Source organism: Corvus hawaiiensis, chromosome 3, assembly GCF_020740725.1.
Source record: "Corvus hawaiiensis isolate bCorHaw1 chromosome 3, bCorHaw1.pri.cur, whole genome shotgun sequence".
NCBI lineage: Eukaryota > Metazoa > Chordata > Aves > Passeriformes > Corvidae > Corvus > Corvus hawaiiensis.
The window spans coordinates 83,424,173-83,447,287 of record NC_063215.1 but is presented as its reverse complement, the minus strand read 5'-3'; the positions used below and the strand labels follow the sequence as shown (position 1 = coordinate 83,447,287).

The 23,115-nt window shown below is 40.1% G+C and overlaps 1 protein-coding gene and 1 long non-coding RNA gene across 2 annotated transcripts; one reads left to right on the top strand and one right to left on the bottom strand.

Moving 5' to 3' along the window:
* Positions 1-4,187: 4,187 nt before the first annotated feature.
* QPCT (glutaminyl-peptide cyclotransferase) lies at positions 4,188-18,867 on the bottom strand. Its single transcript, XM_048297691.1, has 7 exons — positions 18,560-18,867; positions 14,531-14,677; positions 11,877-12,158; positions 9,202-9,378; positions 8,256-8,355; positions 7,653-7,769; positions 4,188-6,134 (listed from the first exon to the last, which is right to left on the bottom strand). The coding sequence occupies exons 1-7, from the start codon at positions 18,659-18,661 to the stop codon at positions 5,989-5,991; spliced, it is 1,071 nt and encodes a 356-aa protein (XP_048153648.1). The 5' UTR covers positions 18,662-18,867; the 3' UTR covers positions 4,188-5,988.
* LOC125323094 lies at positions 14,673-22,118 on the top strand. Its single transcript, XR_007202368.1, has 2 exons — positions 14,673-15,789; positions 18,294-22,118. It is a non-coding gene; the product is annotated as an uncharacterized LOC125323094 (long non-coding RNA).
* Positions 22,119-23,115: the final 997 nt, after the last annotated feature.

Genomic DNA, 23,115 nt, shown 5'->3' with positions numbered 1-23,115 from the left:
CTTAAGGGTATTGACTTAATTCTTTTATTACCCAATTTTTACAAACATTTGGAATGTCAAATCATTCTAAATGGCTGGGAACAAGTGCATTGTTCATATTCATGAAGTGGTTAAATAGCAGTTTTTTCTTCGCATCAGCAGTAGCCTGTGTAATGCCACAGATATTTTCCAGACTTAAAATACTTTACAAGTAGTTTTTATAGGGTGTCTATTTCTACTCATCTTTTTTATCTCGTTTTCTTTGTTTATCCAAGAATGTATTGAGATGCAGCACAACTCCATTAGAGAATAAAATTGTGACCAGCTAACATTTTTTTTTCTAATGAGAATTAGTTACTGAGTGCTGAAGAGCTGAGAGAATAGGAAATGGCAGAAATACAAGTCCCAATTTTCAGAGATGTTTGATTGCTGTATTAAACCATGTTTGGGCCAAATCACAGTTAGTTTTTGGTTGCAAAAATCCATCAGTTTTCATGTTGTGGCCATTGTGAAGACAATCCGGCCTTTCAGATTGTGATTAATTTTGTGATACCATGTTTTTACATTTTTATTGACTCTTTTATAGAAATTCAGATGGTTCAGCAACCATTTCTAGTTGTAAGTATTCCATACTCATCTCTGATATTTCTTACTTTTTGGTTTAACTGCAGAATTATTTAGCAATATACTGGGAAATAAAATACTTAAAACTTAAGATTTTACAAGCACCTCTTTTTTACAGTTAACCCTATTTAGGATACAGAACAGATGGCTATTGTTTCTGAAGCCAGTATTTCATTTTTGACTATGGAGAGTATTCTATGATTTGATTGTGACTTTGTATTTTCCTCTTTGTATTTTTTCTGTAGTTCCAGGGGGAAAAGTAATTTATTTATATTCCTGGTTTATATCCAGAGTACAGGTCAGTGATCGCTGACAGTTCATAGTCACTGCTGGAGTGCTTAACCTTTGGCGCACACTTGGAATGAGACCACTTAACTTGTCTCTGCTTTTGCATTACTGTTCTGCTGTACACTGAGGTGTCCGTATTTCTCCAGGGCCTTTCTCAGAGAGCTCTTCCCTCTCATTGCTGTCTTTTCTTCCTCTGCTCTGCTAACAGGGAAAGGCCTTTTAGAAATACTTCAGTTTTTTTTCTGTTCCCCTGTGCAGTATCTATGTTACAATTGCTCCTCTGCTCATTCTTCTGCATCTCTTGGCCATCTAGGAATGGGTTGCCCATTCCTGTGGTTTCACTTGCAACTCAGGGTGCTGTATATTGGCTTCCACCTTGCTCATCTGTGTGCTAAGTCAGTGTCTCCATTTCTGCGAGGTGGTTACAAGGAGCTGTAGTATCTCAGGGATTCCAAGGATACTATGTTACCTGAAGAGAATGGCTTTGATAAAGAAATCTTTCTCATGTAGATCTGAGTGGAGAAAACAGCCTTCCTTTGAATTTTAAAGATCTGTGGCCTCTTCACTGGCTGAGGATTTCTTTTTCTGCGTAAGGACACTGCATTCCTCTTTTTTTTCTTTTTTTTCTTTTTTTTTTCCCCCCTCCATGACCTGTGTTTCTTGAGCCAGTGCTTGGAGGAGGTAGTCATTCTTGCAAAAGCAAGGTGACATTCTGCATGTATCTTGTGGGGATGTTTTAGGCTGAGGGTAGTGTCCAGACTGCCACTGGGACACTGTCCATGTAAGCTACAAGTAGGGAATCTAGTTCTGTACTTCATTTGCAGCAAGAGTGAAAATTTCACTGCTCTGTAAGAAAACGTAATGACCTGGGAAACTTTCATTTAAAGATTACAATGAAGAGACAACAATTGGCTCTGTTTCTATGAGGTCAGTATTAACTCAGTAATCACCTCTGGTTCATTATCCTGTCTTTCTGTGAGTGTCTTACATGTGCCATTGCTGCATGGAAATTCACTGAAGTACAGAACACTTGAACAGATCCTCTGTATCTCTTGGGTGCTGAACTAGACTGCACTTTCTACACCATCTGCAACACCTTAGAGCCAGCAGAATGTTTACAATATACTACTCTTGTGTGGCCTGTTTAAGAATTGTTCCTTACTCCAGTTTCATAATCAAACACATGCCCTTTTTCTGATACTTTCAATACATTGTATTATATTGAATGCATGCTTACTTGTTTTTAGTAGAAAATTAAATCTCCATTTTATTAAAAAATGAAGCTGATCTTTGATTTAAAATGAGAAGGGAGGGTGAGAATCCCAGAATTCTGAGTGCAATATAATCACTTTAACAAAAATATTTTTTGAGTGATTGTTTACAATATATATCATATGTGCAGATGATAAATATTCTTTTAGATATTAGAACAGCTTTTTAGCTGCTTTATTGTTATGAATATATTAAGAATATTTGTTTAATCAGCACAGAGTAAAATGTCTCCTTTTATATGAGGAAAATAAAATCAGTGTAATTCTTAAATGACAAGGAGAAAGTGGTAATTTGTGTACAAGATTTTGTAGTTATCTTTCTATATATATTGTTTAAGGGATGCTCTGGGGTGATACTTCAGTCTCAATGAGCAGGTATGTCAAACTTCAGAACTGTTTTGCTGGGTCTACTACCAGTGTAGACTGGGTCCTTGGAATAATTCTACAGAAAGTGTTTTTTATACATTTTGCCTTTTCTAACTGTGTTTTGCTATTAAGTAGTCACAGTCTAAATGTTTATTTGATATGTAGTGAATAAGAATTGCTAATGTATATAATCTTCATTCCTAATGCTAGGAATGCTGTCCCAGCTAGAGAAGAAAGAGCACTGGGACTCACTGTCATCTCTGTCTGCCAGAGGATTTGGCATTGTTACTCCCTTGAGCTGTTCCAGCTGTGATTGCACAGGATCACAATCACTTGTAGGTAAATGCATCCAGCTTTAGAGAGTTTGAGGGGCACGTACCATTATTTGGCTTCATATTCTTTAAAGGAGAAACTGCCTTGTTCTGATACAGAAGGAGCCAGAGCACCTGTTACAGGACAAATAACTACCATAATACAGGGTTTTTATCAGCTTTACATGTTGAGTGATGGCTCTTGAGTTCATTGTGTTTTGCACTCCCTTTACCCAGGTGGTAACCACAGACACCTTTGGCACACAAAGCCAGTGACAGACTTTTGTGGGTGGTAAATTGATTTTTGTTCCCTTCCCCTTGACTGAGATGTGACAAGTCCATTTCAAGGAGAGAACCTGGGCAGCAATTCTGCTGATTAGATTAGCTGAAGTCCTCTATTGATTCCTAAGCCTTGCTGCCACCATCCAACAGGGAAGGAGAAACTATCTGGGCATAGGTTCTTCAACATAAAGCCTCTCTCTGAATTCTGAAGTGATTATCTGTCATGTACTTGTCCAGATCCTATGGATCTGGATATTTATTCATATTCAGTGTTGGAACTGAGAGTAGAAGAGATACCAGTCCTGGTGTCTTCACTTATATTTTTTGTTTTCTGAGTATTTTGTCATATAGCTTTGACTTTGTCCTACCTGCTTGTTCTCTTCTGCCTTAGAAGCAATGAGAACCCACCTTGTACCATGTCTGCTTTACTGATTACTTCTTGTGCTTTTGAGAGCTTAGATTCTTGGATTCACATGGTTACTGGCTTGATGTAAGTTTTCCTTCCAGCAATTATTTTTTAAATGAATGATGGATCATATAAATTGTTAAGATGATGACCCTTCCCTCTTTAAGTAAACCTTTCCAGGGCTTGCATCCAGTTAGGAGATGGCCATCTTTTCCTGCACCAAAAAAACCCCCAAACCCAAAACCCAAGGGGGAAGAAAAAAGAAGGCAAGCCTTTTCGTGTTTTCTTCACATTTTGAGAAATACTGACTCATATTACAGCAACCTGTATCTCATTTCTTTGGTTTGAGTAAACATAACTCAAGAGCTGCATGCTCAGACAGTAAAAAGTTAGTGACAAAATTGACATGATTCGGTGTACTACATGGTTAAATCATGGTTTCACCTAAGTCTTAATAGAGACTTCTAAAAAACCAGGCTTTTCCCAGTTATAACAACCCTCTGATCCAGCATTTCGCAATGAAGCATGTTTTAAGTTAACTTTCAAATTCTCAAAGACGCAGAGTAGCAGTCCACACTGCAAATGTGCGCTGCATTTTTCAGAGGTCCTGCAAAGTATGAAGTACCACAAGAGTTCACCAAAACAAACCAGCCACACGAATTCATGTTTAATACTTCTATATTTAGCCATTCTGTTACCTTTCTTTGCCACTTAGGAGGCTGCTCAAAGTATTCAAACTTCAGCAGATTTAATGTAGTTGTTTAGACTATTTTCTCATGGGCTGAAGTAGAGGAGAATATGATTGCAAAGAGTTCAAGAAGCACTGATATATTTACACTGATGTACAGTAATACCTGAAAATAAAGACATCTGTCTAATTTTTTAGAATTTTCATTGTATTCTATTTCAGAAGTTGCAGGTAAGACAAATGTTTCTCACCAATGTTGAAGCAGTAGGAAAACACAAAAGGCTTTTGTTTCATTTTGAGCTACCAAAATCAGATTGAATTGAATTTTCAGGCTATCCTGTAACAGTAAAGTTTTACAAATTTTCATTGCTGTAAATACGTATTTCTGTTACAACTTCATAATGTGGATGTTAATATTGTCTTATGCTCCAAAATATTTGCTTTAGGAAAATGGTAAAATACAGGCCAAATCTGACACGCCTACAACCCCATAGCTTACCTCCTTTTTAAATCTCTTTGCTCAGGGTAGAACTTTGTAGGGAAGAAGTGTGGAGCAGTAAAATACTGACTTCTTTTTCTCTCAGTTAATCTTCTACCAGCTCGATATTTTTATTTTTTTCTTAAAATGTTCTCCTCCTTTTCTCACCAGTGGAAACCATAATTCTGTCAGTAGCTTTTGAATACTGTTCTTCTGGCTTTCATTGATCTCATTCCAGGCTTTCTTTTTGCCAGTGTTACACTAACTCTATTGAATAATTCCAGTAAGGAATGTAAAAGCACAGGGTTGTTAAACTGGTATCTTTTTGGTGCCTAAACTGTTGTCTTGCTTTTAATAACATTTTATTTTTGATAGCACTTTGCCTTTAAAATTGTATTTAGATAAACTATAGTTTCTGAAGTGAACACTTTCCTTGTATGATTATTTCTGTTGTAGTCTGTATTGAAAACAGCAGGTGGGTGGTGTTTCGGAGGTTTTTTGGGTCAAATTGCGAATGATTCTCACGTGACTGAATGGTGTGCACTGGGGTACTGCTCCCACACACCACCTGATCTTCTGTTTGTGTCTCCTGTGTTGCAGTCAGAGCCCAAGGAAACCCCCACATACCTTCCTGTTGGCATCACCCCCCACCACCCTCCTCCATCAAGAAGTACCCAACAAATGACAGGGACAAAACTGTATTTGGATTATTGCTCTGTTTTCTGGTGGTCAGCATGAGAAGAACCCTTGCAGCCGTCTTTGTAGGGGAAGGAGAGGGATCAGAGAGGATTAAAAATCACATCTATGTGTCAGCAGCTCTAGCAACTCACATCAGCATGAGGTGGTTTATTTCAACCCAAAGCAGAAGTCTGCTATAGTGTGATTTTTGCCTCTTTTGATAACATGGTGTAAATTTCCAAGGCTGAACACTGCAGAGGTTGGTCACACCTTGTAAAAACTGTATCATACAATTAAATCATGAGGCATTCCCTCCTGGGATCATAATATGGGACAAAAACCAATTATAACAATCTGGAAAAATTCTGGGGCTTTTTTTTATTCAGAGATAAGACATGGAAAGATCAAATTCTTTCCAGGCTGAACTAGTTCTTATTTAATGGTATCTCTTTTGGCTACATGGACCATTGGGCCAGGGACAGCTGAATCAATAGTCAGTCTAGCAAGAACTATCATATTTTTCTTCACCTTGGTACTCTCCAATGCAATTAAATAGCAAATGTGAAGGTGGGCAAACAGTGTTGTGAATGGAGTACAATTTGTTGATGCTTTGTCTGTCACAGGTTGAGATATTCCAGTACAAACACTTGAAGGATTTTGTTGAGATTGTCGACAGTGGCTTTGTCAAGGTTTTCTTCTGTGTCCTCCATGGTATGCCATACTGCAGGAAAAGGGGATGGAATCAGATGCAGGACTGGAACCCCTATAAAAAGGAAAGTGAAATTTGGAGAAGAAATATTGGAGAAGTTCTGTTAAGCCAACTGATACTGCACCATTTAGCAATAGAGTCAGGTAACTACTCAGTAAGCTTGCTTTATAGGGTGTGTCACTGCAGCTTCCTTTTACCTTCTTTTATTTTGATGCTTGTGGCTGCATTCCATCATTAAAGAGTGTGTTGTGTAACATTGCCACCTTCCTTTCCTTTGAATACTTTTCCCTCTATTATTTTTTTTTCCTAAGTAATCTGTAGCTACTTGCTGGGGTTTTTTTTTTGAGATTCTTTGCATTGTGTGTTTAGGAGCTAGAGAAGGACAGAGAAATCACTGCAGCTTCTTGAACTGAAAACTGATTACCATGTTTTTATGAAAGTGTTAAGATTAAACATTTTTGAAGCATTTTTTTTCTTCTCTACATAAATGGTAAAATATGGTGTCTTATTTTTACTCTGTAAAATACTGCCAGTGTTACCCTCAGATAGAGGAACTTCCACTTGAAAGGACTGTATCACTGTGTATATATATGTGTGTATATATATATACACATCAAGCCACCTATATGTATTGCAACTTTCAGATAAAAGAGGAATTAAATCAGTCTTCTGCTTTCTGATTGCTTTTGGGGAGGAGCATTGGTTTTTTTCTCAGCTGCTTTCCTGTTTTACTGCTTTTTGTTTCTCATTTTTCAGCTGCATACCACTAAGGAATCAATTTTTTTCATTAGGTGTTATGTGATTAGAAAAGGTTTTGAAGTGTAATCACTGTTTTCCCCTATCAGCTTCTCCTGTGTTGCATTTTTGTATCCCATGACTTAGGATGGTTGTATTGGATTTGTTGGACCTGGGCCCTACCTTGGTGTGAAAAATGAAAGATTTGTGGAGTTGAAAGGCCCTTGAGCAGGACGCAGTAAGCAGAGCTCAGTGAAGAGGGACCTTGCTTAGAAGTGGAGAGGTGCAGCTGCCCTTGTGTCCGCTTCCAGAGCTGTGCACATTCTGCATTACTCAGTAGTTAACAGACCATAAGCAGTGGTAAAATTAGGGGCTGGATATGAAGATACCTCCCTCCTTTCCTAGGGAAACACCCTCTTCATTGAACTAGTGGTGCATTCCTTTCTGGTTCACCCTTCTCTAGCAATATGACTCTTGTGGTCCTTGCTGTACTGTAGAAAACTTCAATCAGAAGAGTTCACTAATCTACCCTTATTTGGCCCACCTTAGTTTTGAAGGTGCTCTGCTGAGTGGAGCAGGGTCACTTAATTTTGTAGGACACTACTACAGACAGATATTTCCATTCTCTCTGTACCATTGAAGCTCCAGCAAAATGATGATAGGTATGTTTTATTGCAGCTTTTGTTCAAGTATGCTTTTTAAAGCTGTAAAGTTGGATTTGGAAGCCTCAAGCTGGGGCAAATAAGCTTGAAAAACAGGAGCATATGCACTTGCTCATTCACTAAATAATGCATTTCTTACTGAATATATACTTCAAAATATAAGAATCTCTGGTACCTCTCAATAAAAATGGAACGTGATCATCTTCAACCAAGCCTCGATGTAAAGTACTCCGGAAATACTGACTTTCAACAGGGTGGTTCTTCAGCAGATTCATGTTGTGTAGCTCTTGCTCTGTAATGCACAATGAAAGGGATTACTACAATTTTTGGACAATGAGGCATGTTAGCAGGTTTGAATTATTTTTCCTCTCACATGGAAGCTTTTTCCATCAAAGAAGAAAAAGGCAGTGGTGACTAGACAGTCACTGTTGTATTTGTTTAATACTTGGAAGACCTCAAGATTGGTGCTATTACCATCATTTTACGGAAGCTAGAGCTACAAGAGAAGTGAAGCAGTTGCCAAGAGTCACAGAGTGACAATTAGTAATAGAATCTCTTTTGTTGCTTCCAAATGTCTGAGAGTCTTCCTCAGTTGTTTTATTAATTAAATATCAAAATCTTCATACAGGTTTAAGATGAACCGAATTTCACATTTACATTTTCGAATATTATTACTGTAAACCAGAAAGTTAATCTAAAAATCTGATTTACAGGACTTAATACATTCAGAAACTACTAGGTTTTGAAATTCATTCAAAGCCCATATCCTTCTGCTTACCAATTGCCTGAAGCCTCTGAAACCATCGAATTGTGTTTGGAAAATAATTGGGGAAGACTGGGTTTGGTGCACCAATTAAATCCAGTAGTACAAACAGGTCCTACAGAAGAAAGGATCTTTAGTACAGAGCGCTTTCCTACAACACCAGCAGCAGCAATGAAACCTCTTGGTTTCCTGTGTAGGTCATGAGCAGCTCTTTGCTTGCTCTGGCCAAAGATCTGGCTTTTCTACCATGATGCCTGAGAAGAATTCACTAGCAGAACCTGATTCCAATCTGATACATTTTTTGCTGTCTTTCCAAGGAGGGAAAAGACAGGCTATTTCCCTGTTCTTCAAGCTGAAGCAGGCTGCATAGCTTAGTTTGCCATTTGTGTGTTATATCTCTTTAAGAGAAAAACTACGGTAGGTGGGGAGAAAGAAGAGGAAATGGCTTCTTCCCCTGAGAACAACGAAGTCTGTCAAGGGAAAGACATTTTATGAGTCACAAGAAGCAGTGACAGAACAGAAGTGCCTCAGCAGTAAACAGGGAAAGTAGAAGGGAACAGACAACCAGAATGTTAGCAGGAATCAAAGGAAAACAGACGTTGCTGTAGCTTAGTACTGAGCTAGGCGAAATCTGTTCATAGGCCAATACTGTTTGTGCTCTTTCCTTGTCACATTGAATTATCTTTTCTTGAAGAAGGTGGGTATCCTAGTTTATATTCTAGTAAATTTGTGTAATTTGATTTTTCTATGACTCCTCCTCATACTTGCATGCAGCAGGTGTAATCACCTGAAAAGCTCTTGCAAATTCTCTGTTGTATTTCATAATGTTTCCAGAAGCCTCTCTCTTCCTTTAACTTGAGTGGGGTCATGGTTTCTTGGGAATTTGGCCAGTTACCTACTAAGTAAATATTTTAAAAAATGCCATTTACTATTGTTCATTAAGGAGGTGAAAGCCACTTACTATGCCCTGCAGCTGGTTTGTGGTTGTTGAACCAGGTGGGTGTGGAGTAGATACCATTTTCTGAGCCAAGTGTTGAGATCCATAGAGGGAATCGGAAGGGGACCACCGGACAAAGGCCTCTTCACCATCAAAAAAAATGAGCTGAAGTGAAAGGTCTGGTCTTGATGCTGAGCTGGTCTGTTGGAGAAAGTTAAAAGTAAAGTAACTGATTCAGGCCAGAACATTAAATAAAGGGCAAATACTGTAGTCATATAAGTAACATGAATAGGGGTGTATTTTCAAGGTTCCCTATGCAAACCTTCCTTTGGCTGTTATTACAGTGTAATAGTGGTAGTGATCAGTCAAGGTAATTGTTATTTATCTAACACAATGACACATTCTCCAGTCTTGTATCATTTTGGTTCTGGATAAAAGTTTCATTTCTGACTTTGGAAGACATGAGCTGAGTGTTGAGACAAGTCTGCAAAACAGGTAGCAGCAACATTATCTCAAATAATGAGGAGACATGTCAGTAACAACACCTGATGGGTGTGCTAATATTATTATTTGATTGCACCACAAGGATTAATATAATTGCTACAGCTGTGCATCAGTGGAGGTGAATTACATGTTTGTCAAGTTGATGGTTCTTTGAGACCTTTCTTTTCATTCAGGGGAACTTGCAATCACTGAGGCAACTTTACCCTAAACCAAAGCAAAGAGAGTGGGTAGATATGTCTTTCCATTTCAACAACCAAAAATGTAACAGCACTAAAACCTGAGAGTATATCACAAGAAAGACATCTGTATGAAATTTCTTCCCAGTGTAGAAGGAGTCTGCTATCTGAAGCCTTGTTTGAACTGTCAGCATTTCCTAATAATCTACAGCATGGCGCATCCCAGTCTGGTTCCACTAAATGAACAGTTTTGGGAACTGTGGTCTTGACAGTTGCTATAAATATTTCAACCCTTCTATGAATTAACACTACTTCAAGTAAAATTGCACGATGTGGTTAAAAAGGTGGGGTTGCTGGCAGCAGTCATGTCCTGTATGGGCTACAACTCCCAAGCAGCTGGAGCTGATCCAACATAAACAGTAGTGAAAAGCTTCTATAAAATGTCGCTCACGCAGGCAAGATGGTATTGATTGTGCTCACAGTGGGGTATCGATTTCTCTAATGGCAGTGGTTTGCTACCCTTTGTCCTTTGCACATGACAGAGCTCTGGGGGCAGCAGTCAATTTGCATTACATTCTGGAGGAACTGTATCAATGCCATTTGAGTTTTAGAAAGTAGTATTTGTGTTATTATTGCTATTACTGCTTAACACATTTTAATAATGTAGAGAGATGTCTTTGCCCATTAATTTTAGACTTACTCTATATAATTGGACAAACATCAAGATAAAAATCACAGCTTCAAGTCAAAGTATAAATGGATTTGGCTGAAAACATAACAAACTCTATTGTGCTACCATAAGAAAAGCAAAAATATCATAGCTAATGTATTAAGCAGATAGATCCCAAAGTATATTTTGTTAACAGACTGTACAAATGGTGGCCTGCGCAAAGTAATTAATTGCCTTTTTGTCAAGTGCTGTCATCTTAAATGATAAAACAATTTTCATTCTAAAATGATGTATTAGTAGTAAAAAATGCCAGTCTTTAAAGTCAGTGTGCAGGTTGTTTCATAAATAATTACCAGGAAAACTGATCATAAATTAAGCTTCTGAGTGAAAGCATATATATTACAGGAGTGTTTTGTTCTGTGATTAGAAATATTGGCATATTCTTAATCTTCTCATTCTTAAACATTCACATGTCAGAAGGCACCAAATCAGTTTCTGGAAACTACTGTTGACAAGTAATCTTAATACCTGAGCTGAGTATACTCCTAACACTTTACAATGTGTCTCTCACCTTTGAGAGACCTTTTCCTGTGAAAGCTCTTTAAGTGTATGAGAATTATTTTTCTGTAAAATAGTGAATACTGAACCAGTAGATGGCACTCGTGAATCCGTAATCCTACAAATTTGTAATCCTACAAGCTTTGAGAGTTTGTAGGCTCAACAGATTTTTGTGCCTAGCAATTGCAGCCCTTTGAAGCAGATTTTTGTGGCATAGGAAACACAGACTGATAACATTATACTTCTTTCATAAATAAACTATTCAAATTGGTAAAAAAAGATAAGAAACAAAACTTGAAATCCTTATGGGATGGGAGGGCCTGAGTGTGACTCTTCTGCACAACAATTAGTTCATGTGTGTCCCAAAGCAGAATACAACTGAGGGATTTCTGCAGGATTCAGAATGCAACAAAAATTTTTCAATGACACTAGATGTTACTGGATATGATAGGAACTTCTGAGTAGGGTTCTGTGCCTTTTAGATAGAAAGTAGCATTTTATCTTTCCAGATCTATGAAACAGCTATTATTCGTGTATCATTTATTTTTGTATAGTCTATGTTTATATAGATAACTTTTAGATATCCCCCCTTTTTATAAGAAATTTTACTGTGATAATGTACTTTATAGAGTAGTAGATACTGATCTCTGTTTGTTTTTGGAGTCAGTGGGAGATTTACTACAGGCACAGCAATCAGAGAACCCAGCATGCAGACTATGGAAAAGAATGTGGAAATGCCCTGAGGCCTGTTGCTGTTGGAAAAGCAAATTAAAATGAAACAAAAAAACTACCTTGATTAACTGAAGCTTGTTATCCAGGGAACGTGCCAGCTCCAATATCATAGCACAAGGCACGGCTGAATCAGTTGCTCCTACAAACACTCTATCCTGCCACTGTTGTCCAAAGAATTTTGAGTCGTAGTGGCAAGCAAGTACGAGATGGCGTTTTGCAGAGGGGTCCAGAGTGCTGATAATATTTGAAAAGGTTTTATATCCATATGGTGTGTATCTCTGAAATGTATCTTCTTCAATTTCCCAACCAGCCTTTAATGTTTGAAGACGGTGCTTGATATGCTGCAATTATAAAAAACAATCAGAGTAATATTTCTTGCTGCAGAAGATGTTGCAGACGAATTGTAATTAGCTAATTAATAGTGGCTCTTATTTCTGTAAGTTCATTGTATTTTAAAGGATAAACTTCATAGCAAAAAATGTAATTTCACCGTATAACTTTGCTACCTGAGCCATTGACTGACTCATTTGCTTTTTATTTCTCCCTTTTGACCCTTGTCTTTGGAGTGTGAAGGTGTTTTGAATGATTGCCAATTATTATGACACATTAAGATCTTGATCTCTGAAGTTTTCAGGCCAATGTCTTTTTGAGGTGTAACTAGAGCAGATTTAATGTTAACATCTTCAAATCTTAACTCAGATGTGGCCTTAAATGTAAAGTCAGAATTGGCTGCAGAGACCTTGTTGTGGCTGTTTAGACAATTACCACACAGAGATGCCACAGCAGTATAAGGAAAAAAAAAAAAAAAAGTGGTTTGATTTGGTTGGTTGGTGTGAGGTGGTTGGGCTTTTTAGCTTCTGTGAGAAATCTGCTTTTCAAGTGACATAAATTGTTTACAAGGCCATAAGAGATAGGTAGATTCCTTTAAATTAAAGAAAGAATTAAGCATTTCAGAACAGTGTTTTTAAAAAGAAATTCTGTAAGTGTAGCTCACTTAAAGATAAGAATTAAGACTATCTATAAAAGAAATCATTCAAGTTATCTTCCTACCTAAAGACAACACCTCTAAGAGTCCCAGGTATACTTCGACCAGAGTTCTGGCTAACTCATACTAGAGAGACATCTCTGTTTCTCTGTTGAGCAACTTATTTTTATGGGTCCCTCAAGTGCTTCTTCAAGGCGGATTCCTCTCTCTTTAAGTAAACATTAGGAAAAGCCTCTGAGGGGAAAATAGACTTTGACAACTTGTTCTGCTCTTAGTGAAGTCAGTAAGAATATTGCCATAGATTTAGTGCTAGAACAAACTTCCATTTTGTTTGTGGACACCCTCTGGAAGCTTTTACAACACTGTATGGACTATCAGCTATCAGTAGGCAGAAAAAGGATGTCTGTCAAGGATTAAGGGGACTGTATAAACCTGGATGGAGTTCCCAGTAGCCTTTTCCTTTAAAGGAGTCTGATGCTTTTTGTGTCTCAACAAAGAAGTGTCATCCATTTCAAACTCTGTTATTGTGTTTTGACAATAGGGGACTCTTCTTTTTTTCCTTTGGTGGGGGGTCTAATTTAATACATGCTGTTACCTTGTAACAGAATGATCCTATTTTGAACATGATCTGTGGTCTTCTAGCCTAGGATCAGCTGGTTTTTTGTTTTTCTTCCTTTTCCCCCTTTCATTTGGCTGCCTTCCAGGGTATCACTAGAGAAACCACAAGACTAAATCTATAGAGACATGTGCACGCACACACACACACAAAGTGTAAAAAGGCTGCATTTTCCCAGTCTACAAATTGCAGAGTGGCAAATAAATTTATTGTAGTTAGAGCTGTCTTAGAGCTGCTGAGTCACTGCCTGAAGGGTAGACGAAGGCTAGTGAGATGATGTGAATGTCTTCTAGTGAACTCAGCTGTACCATTGTCTGTCTCCCGCTTGGCTAATGTAATCCAGAACCAGCATGGACACTGTCCTGAAGATGCCCACACTGTGAATGCAGAGCAGAGGTGCTGAGAGGGCAGCAACCCAGTTGTGTGGTAACTTCTTGTGGCTCAAAGACAATGTGTGCTGGAGCCTTTACTGCCTTGGAGCCAGCTGCAGTCTGGGTTTGTTAGTCCAGCACTAGGACACTGCTGTGCTTGGGCCAGCAGAGCTGACGTGGTTCGTGGACCAGGGCTGCACTTCGTCATGCTGACCATTTCATCTGCCTGCCCCTTTGGCCCCTGTGATCCCCTTTTGTGTTGATACACCCATCTGAAGCAACACTCCAGGGCACTGTAACAGCACAGGACAGGGCCTCTCCAGAAAATGTGGCAGGGGTATCATTTATTTCATCCCATGCATGGTCTCGGGTTTGAACCAGTGACCAAAAACCTGCTCATGTGAGGGAAAGGAGAACCACTGTGATGTACTTTGGGTACCAAACTTGGGGCAAGCTTTTTAATTTAAAACACTTTAAAGAAAAGAAAGATTTTTAAAGAAAAGATTTCTTTTTAATCATGCTATGCAGCCCTGGAAAATAATGTCAGCTAATGTGCAATCTGTGTCATGTAGGCACTATGCAGTCTAGACCTGAACAATGATAGACTTCATCCTACTGAATGAAAGGAATGTGACTGTCTCTTCAGTGGGGGTCACCAAAGGCATTACCAGAATATAAATAATAATAATAATAATATATAATAAAGATGTTCTTAGAGGTTTTGAGGAAGTGCAGTCTTACCTGTTGCACAATGTAATTTCCTGGTGATCCCGGGTATCTTTCTATCAGGATAGGGCGCAAATCATTCTCCCACATTTCAGAAACGTCTGTGTTGGCCACAACTTTTTGAATGGCATCAGAACCTAAAATTCTTGGTTGGTGAGAATACTGTAGAAGGTAGAGAGAAGAAAGACCACTATAACTATTACTAGACCTTTTTGACCACAGTTTTCTTCAGAATGACAATAAAAGTGGTATATTGTGCTACTTTGATTTACTCCCAACAAAAAGTAATTTAAAAAACCCTTTTCACTCAGAAATGATTGGCTTCTCTATCTTTCATTTCCATGCAAAATACGCTAGTGTTAAAAGCATGGGAGAAAGTTTTACCTACCAGCTAGCTGTAAAACCTCAACCTATGAATGGGTTCTCTGTTTCCTAATATCTTAATTCTACATGTCATGTCTACAACCATGCCACCTTCAACTGAGGTTTCTATTGAGACAAACACCAGAAGCTTTGTTTCTAGTAGTAATAATACTTAGCTTTATGCTGTGTCTATATTTTAAGATGCAGTACTGCAAAGAAATGCCTAAGGTAACTCACTCCCAGAGGGAGCAAACCGTGTCATTGTGGCCTCTGCCCTCAGTGGCAGAGTGTGACTGCACTGAGTGCTGTGGCTCATTTGGGGCTAGCTGGGGCATTCGTCAGCTGGGTGACACGTGGGTTAACCTCAGAACCGACAGCTTGTCTCCTGTGACAACCACTAGTACGTGAGCTACCTCCCGAGTGACTTCCTTTCTGTTGCCCAAACGCAGGCCTTTGGGGCTGACACAGAATGCTTGAGACATCCTTATGTAGCTGGCAAATGCACATCTTTGATGTGCAAGAGTCCTGTAGTGCTCTGGAGTGGTAGCTGAATGCCAGGTGGGATTCCCAAGGACATCTCAAATGCCCCTTTATACACCAGGTTTGAACCTATCCAATCTCTAGCAATGGCCTTCTCAGAAACTTCCTGACCCACTACTGTTTTTATAGATTCCTATTTAAGGCACTATCATATCCATTCCTCACTTATATCACAGGGTCTTCCCTCTACTCCCGTCTTTCTCCTAACGAAGAATACTGCTCTGTTAGTTGTTCTTTGATTGGAACTGCCTTACATGACTGATCAGACTTGCTGTCTTTCAGTGTACCTTGTCTGTGTCATCCTTTCTGAGATGAGCAAAAGGAGAGAAACTGGAACATGAGCACACCGTAGTTTATCCTGTAGGACAACGGTATTTTTTATTATTTTTCTTTCTTCAAACTGTTTAACTGTTTAACTTGCTTTTGGGCTGCTCCTGCACCAAACTGGCATTTTCATAAATATCTGTAGACTAACCCTATCATTGTATGTGTTTACAAAACATAATTCATTCTCCTTTTCTAGTCCTGTGTGTCATTTCACATGTCTTTGAAATAACACCTAAAACCCATTACTTGGCCAGAATGTGAACTGACCTCGAGAGTCAGATGTCTTATTACCTGTTATCTTATTACCCTACTTGATGAATATTGTTTAAAAAATGGGGGTTGCCTCACTTTTTGACTTCTTTTCTACTTTGTTTGTGTTTGTACAAGCAACTGCGAGCACAAGCATTTTCTAGATGTCACTGTAAACATTTACTTCTACCCTTCTCTTGTTTCCTAGCTGTTTATCTCCATGTGAACCTTTCCTCTAAATTCTCCTTAAGTTTACTAGTGAAATTAAGCCGAGGGGTGACACAAAGACACTGAATCTTATTGTGCCAATTTTAATACAGTGTTTAAAACTGAATTTTAAGACTGTAAGGGCACCAAAATTTAGGATGGGCAGTTTACATTTTTAATGCTAGCAAATTTAGATATAAATTAAAGACAAATTGCATTTCATCTGATATAAAAATGAACTTTTGAAAGTTTGGAAACTGTACTCTGTAAGTTGCAAAACAGTCTGTTAAAATACTAGAAGATTAATATGGTGGAACTTAGACCAGTGTAGAAGAGACACAGACAAGAGAAAATGTTGTCAGGGAGCTGTTTGGTTTAGGGGGAGCAGGTTGTAAGGGGAGAGAGGAAAGCTAAAGCCATGTACTTCAGAAGAGTGTAGGAGGACAATTTAATTAAGGAAGTTCAGAAAATATGTCTGCAGTTGAACAAGTGAAGAACATGCCTGGTAATTGGGGTCATCAAATCACTTTGCAAAGAAACATTATTAAAGTAAAAATGAATGAAAATACTTCAAAGGAGAGGAATCAATTTCCACTTATATTAACAGAGATATCTTCAAATTTGGGAAGTGAGAGGAATTACAAAAGTGGTTATGAAATAAAAGAGAAGCAAAATAAGTTTTGTAAGTGACTCACACTTGACAGTGTTGGTCAATCCCTATTTTGCCGCAACAGGGAGGCACGACAATGCATTCATGACAGGGTTGTCACTAAGCCTGTTGTACTAAGCTGTATAAAACTCAAGACTCCAAGTTCTACAAGTAGCCCAGGCTTACCTGTAGGACTTTGAATTTCTGGCTCACACATCCCTCCAGGGAGAAAGAACAAAAGTTGTTGAAGGACAAGAATTTGATGAGAAAGAGGAAGTTGTTCTTGCTTAGTGTGTGCACAGGCGGAGGCGCTCAGATGCGATGGTTCTGTGGTTGGATGGCACTACTGACAGCACTGGCCAGGAGATTGACTGGTCAGAATGGAACAAACTAAGGAGTGAAGTGCTGGGGCTCAAGGGGGCCAAAAGAAGGAGCACTGGGGCTATATGGTTGTTCACTGACCAGTGTGACTAAAGATTTAGCCCCACATGTTCTTATGCATATACTGTATATGTACACATACATGTATTGTGTGTGATACAGATGTATCATGTTACAGATGTATAGTCTATACATGAGCTGTATATATATTATATACTGATCTCTACACACATATATATGTATGTATTGTAAGATACAATTAATAGAACTGACAGAGTATCTCATTAAAAAACAAACAAGCCAACATTTCCTTGAATGGGGGGTGAATAAAATGAAGGGGAAAGGGAATGACTAAGGGGAAGCATGTGGAAAGGTGTGAGAGAAGCTTCATTTTACCAGTTTGTCCTGGACTCTGATCTATTGGTGAAGAGAATGGGGCACTGGATTAGTGGAATTCAGTTGCTTCTTGCTGAACTTTGAGTTCAGCTCTTCTACAAACACTTGGTAAGGGCCCTAGAAGTATATTTTCTGTTTGGAAATTCCTGAAATGTTTAGTTGAATGTGATTTGCAGTTTTATGCTCTCCTATGTTTCAAATGGTTTAGTTCTTTATGAAGAAAACTATGTTAATGTTTCATAATGAACCACTAAGAGCTGCTACATAGAGAAATCTGTGGTTTAGGGCTTACCGCTCCTGAATTAAATCTTATCTTGAGGATCCTCTTTTCAGTAGTTCACGCACCACTTTAAATTATACACAATATAGTATGGGTCTACAACATATTAGAGCATTATATCCTTTCAAAACAGTTCTGTATCGGCTATCAGCACCGTGCCTACTTATTTTTCCTAGATACATGTGCATGCTGCTGGAAGAGCTATTTGTCTTCTCAAACTGAGTCACTGTCCTCTGACTCACCATAATCACAATGGAAGTTGGAGTACAGTCGAATGTTATAAGGAATATAATTTCAGATTTTGATCCATTTTGTCCTGTTTGGATTTCCCCTTAAATTCACTAACTGCCCCTGACAAAGTTTATCCTCTTGCTGCCCGGTTCCAGGCGGTGCGAGACGACAAAGAGAAACATGTGAAGAAGATTTGTTCTCTGCAGCCACCAAGCTCGGGCTAAGAGGGAAGCCATGCCACCCACCCTCACCTGCGGGACCGCGCCAAAGGTGATCCCAGCCGGAATTCGCGTTGGCGGCCAGGGCAGGAGGGATGAGGCTGTCCCCCCGCCCAGCCGCTGCCCCCTGCCCGCCGGGAAGGCGCTGCCCCGCGCACCAAGGGAGAGGCAAGAAGCGCCTGGGGAAGGCAATCGCGACCCACCTTCTCCAGGGTCCACTGTGCTCCGGCGTCCCTCCCGAGCGCCGGGGGCAGGCAGGCGGCGAAGCACAGCGCCCCGAGCATTCGGGCAGCGACCCCCGCCATCCCCTCCCTCCGCCTCGCCGAGTGCCGGGGATGCAAGGAGAGAGCCGGGGCTGTGCCGGCGGAGGTGGAGGCGGAGGAGGGACGGACGGAGGCACGGAGGGAGAGAGGGAGGGAGGAGGCTGCCGCAGGAGCGGCGCTGGCTGCTGGAGCCGCAGCGCTGCCAGTCTCTGTGGCAGCCGCGTTCCCCCCGAGCTGAGCTCGTCCCCGGCAGCACGTCAGCAGTGCCAAGGGCTGCCTGCCGCCCCCCGGCCCCCTCCCCTCTCCCTCCTCCCCCGGCCGCCGGGCCGCGACGGCGGCGCAGGCACTCGTGATTCCCGCCGTGGGAAAAGCCGGAGCTGCGGCTTTCCCCTGAAAGCTGGTTTTGTGTTCCGAGGGGCAGCTCCGGGATGGGCTGCGGCTCGGGGCCCCGCGTGATCCGTCCGCGTTCGGACACCGGTGGGAGCTCCGGGCGCTGGGATCAGGGAGGGCTCTGCGGCGGGGCCCGGGCTCCCTGCTGGGAAGCGGCCGGGAGCAGCGCTCGTGGCCGATGGAAGCTCGGAACGGGTATTCCTGAAGGGTGTGACGGCAAAGACCTACAGAATTGCAAAGTGGCTTAGTTTATTATTTTATACATTCTTCTTATGATCCTTTTTAGGCCTAAAACAACAATACTTTCTAAAATGAAAATCCACTCTCCAGGCGTTTTAAATTCTGTAATTATACTATCAACTAACAATGAAGCTGAGGTGGTGAGACGGTGTTTTGCAGTAAACCAATTTAAATTATTAAACCAAAGAGACAAGTTTCTGAGCTCCTGATCTATTCTTTAGGTCATTTGACATCAGCGTTCTTGCTCTAGGATGTTGTAGAAAACATCTCACTATTCTGCATCACACATACTTCATCTAAAGTCTCCGATTTTTATATATTTCTTAAAGTTCAGGCTTAATGCCAAATTAAAAGAAAAAAAAAAAAGAAGAAAGGAAGAAGGGAAGCAGCAGTAGTAATCATTTTGCTGCTTATCAGCCTTGCACTGGAAAGCCACATCCTAGTAACTATAGCTTTGCAAGTATTCAAAGTGTCCGCAAGGGTGATGTGAGAGAAACAGAGCAATTTGTGATTTGCAGATTGTTGACCCAGATTTTACAGATTTCCTAGAAAAGCTGGTGGATCTGCCATCCAGCACAGAGATGGCATCTCTGGTGGTGATAGCTTTACTACAGATGCAGTGTCCTTCTAGCTGATACTGAGACATATGCGGCTGTATCCATTTTTTTTCATATATGGGAAAACAAAGAGTTAATTTAAATTGGTGCCTCTTTTTTTTCAGTCATGAAAGTCCACACACTGCTTGTTAAGAAATTGTTCCAAACTCACAGCCAAGTCATTGGTTCATAGGGAGAAATGGGCAATCTTTTGATTACCAAGAAAAATCACTGTGGTTGACAGATTTTAGACAAAAGCCCTAGCATGTCAGAGATCAAGTAATGGGAAATTAGTCTAAATCCAGCTACTAAGATGATGGTGATCCCAGCAGAACTACACAACGGAACAAAAATCTGTTGCCCCTCCATGAGATTTCCTGTGGTTGACTATACAATCCAGATGCTGGACAGATTTTCTGGGTGATGTGTCAGGGTTCTCACACAATTTAGCAGAAAAGAAAATAAATACAATAGCTACAGGAGAAATCTGACAAGGATATAAACTTGAGTCAGGACTAGCTAACACTGCTTTTCCCTAAGGGATTGTGGTTGCTCTGATGGTTACAATTATTTGATAGATTACAAGTTTGGCAAGTGTAAAGTCAGATTTAATATCACCTACATGGGAAACACACATAAAAATGTAAGTGCTGGACCAGATGTGTAGAGAGATTAAATAGGATTTTTTAAGGGCATTACTTTCAAAATTTGGAGTGGAGATGTCCCCTCCCATAACCACCCCAGGAAGTTCTATGTCTATAAAGAAGACTGAGAGAAGAAAAAAAGAATCCATGTAACAGAAATCAGAACACTTCACAGCTGAAAACAGAAGTATGTAACTATTTCAAATATGCACACTTTAAAAAAAAAATAGTCAAAGGTGATGGACATTTTATTTATCCAGGAATTTATAAAGGAAAAATGTGTTGTTTAGTCCTGCTTCATACCACCTAATAGAAAATGTGTCAACAAATTGCTTAGTGGTCAGCTGTACTATTATATACATCTTAAATATTTGGATTATTACTCTGAAAAATCAAATAGATGTAACCAGATGTCATCTAGAGGGGGGGAAAAAACGGGTAGTTTATTTAGTAAGGGTAGTTTAGTTAGGGAGAAAAGCCTAGGCAATCTGTGACAGTATGATCTGTGCATGATCCCTTCCTGTGCCCAGGAAGTGACAGTTGGTGTGACAGTGCCATCTACTGAAGTCCCGATGGACAGTCGATGGAGGCACCGCTGTCAAAACCTTTTCCTTCTGCTGGCCTTCCAACATGTCAGCATTTCAGCCAAACCATCCCTGGGAAGCTGAGGCCGTGTGCTCCGTCATTGCCTTGGCTGTGAACTGGAGAAATGCGCTGCCCAGTGCTGCGGGTTTAATGCTCGCCAGTTTTCTCCAGAAGGGGAACTGCTGCACCTTCCAGCGTTCTAAAGACAGTTTTAATGCTCGGCTCTTCTGACTGGCAGGCCCGCGGCAGGGAGAGCAGAGGAAGTGTGGTTTGATGCGGTTTGAATCCACATAATAAAAAGTCATTTCCAATGCAGAAGGTTGGATGGGGCTCAGAGCAACCCAGACTAGTGGAGGGTGTCCCTGCCCACAGCAGGGGTTGGGAACTTGATGGTCTCTAAGGTCCCTTCCAATCCAAGCCACTCTAAGATTCTATAATTTGAGCCTGAGCTATGGCTGATTTGCCAACAGCAGGAAGGCAGCAGATGCAGTCTGAGATTCCCAGAGTTCAGCAGCCTGGGCTGCTGCAGACTCAGAAATCCATAAGCAGCTCTCAGAGCCCAGAGGGAAAGGGTGGTGGGGCTGATGGTCACAGAGAAGCACAGGGGCCTGCAGGTGCCCAGTGCTCACGTGCATCTTGTGGGCTTGAGCTGCTGCTGTTCATCTCGGTTAACTCATCCACTGCTCGTCTCCGGGGGGCTTGGAACAGCCCTTACCAGGCTGTGGAAGCACCCCACTTGGTGATTCAAGTTGAAGAGACTCTGTTTCCATGTGCTGATGCTTTCACAGACAAAGCTTTAATAAGTGCAAAAGTGTGAAATTTCTTAGGTTTACCTTAAACACTTACTTAGGAAAATAACTTTATTTTGGAGCCAATACAGTAGAATTATATATACTATATGAATGAGGCTACCCATCTAGCAGATGCAAGGATCTGTGAGATCATTCCTTAAACTAGTGGGGGGGTAAGTGAATTCCAAAACTCAATTACCTATCATTTATAATAAAAAGATATATTTTGTTTAATAAAAAAAAGTTACAAATATGTGTTTATACCAAGGTAAATTTTCATGCCATGTTTTTTAAGTTTATACTAAACTTTTCATTGGTTTGTTGGAGGTAGATTTTGGGACAAAGTTCAGCTAAGGGCTCAAACCAAGATGATGAGGTAATTCAGAGACATACCCACATTTCAGGATTTTATCCAAACCAAACCTGAAATCCTACCTTTTTTTCAGTTCCCTTATGGGAGAGGTTGAGTTGAGAGAGTGAGAGAGAAAAGGGACAGTGAACTGAAAAAAGAAAAAAAAAAGCAAAAGCATTTGTATATTTTGTCCATAGAGATATCGCTTCCTCTTTTTGCAGACATTTGTTGCAGATCTTGCAGATCCTAAAAGAGGGCCTTTGCTATGCAACATCAGTGTCAAAGCAGTGAAAAATAATCATGGCAGCATGTGCTTATGGAATTTCTCAGGCAAATGCACCAGTAAAGTCTCCCACGATATTGCCTTGAATATGAAAATATTCAAAACATTAGATTGGCGAACAGAAATGAAAATATTATGTATCCATTTTCAGATACGAAATATCCGAATGTTAGAGATATTATTTTCAAACTGGAAAAACTTGATGAATTTTTAGAGTTATGAAACAGTTCCAAATGTTCTTTGTTTCTATAGACCTTGTGGTCCATACAGAAAACCAGTTTCTTGTTTATAAAAGCAAATAAATACAATGAAAGTTACCCATTTCCTGGTATCTTGTAGATGTAAGAGAGAGCGATTTGTAAAGCATAGCTGGGTTCAGCAGGCAAAGCTGAGCTGTGAAAACAAGCTAACCATCTGAGAGAACGATGTGGGCTCAGAAAAAAAATGAAGAACATTGACGAAATCTGCATGAAATCACTAATTATGCTAGTCATAAAAATAACAAACCAGAATGCTTGCCCTGTCAGTCACTGCAGCCAGGGCTAATGCTATCATGCAGAGTCAGCTGTGCATATGCACAGATCTGTGTGCTGCTCCATACACAGATACTGAATG

Bases quoted from the DNA above. Each gene is read 5' to 3' on its own strand.
- QPCT (XM_048297691.1), bottom strand. From the start codon at position 18,661: ATGGCGGGGGTCGCTGCCCGAATGCTCGGGGCGCTGTGCTTCGCCGCC. The intron at 9,379-11,876 runs GTAGTTTTTTTG...TTTCTCCAACAG, and splicing joins ACAAGCTTCAGTTAATCAAG to ACCAGCTCAGCATCAAGACC. The intron at 8,356-9,201 runs GTAAGTGGCTTT...TTTCTTCTGTAG, and splicing joins CAAACCAGCTGCAGGGCATA to GACCTGTTTGTACTACTGGA.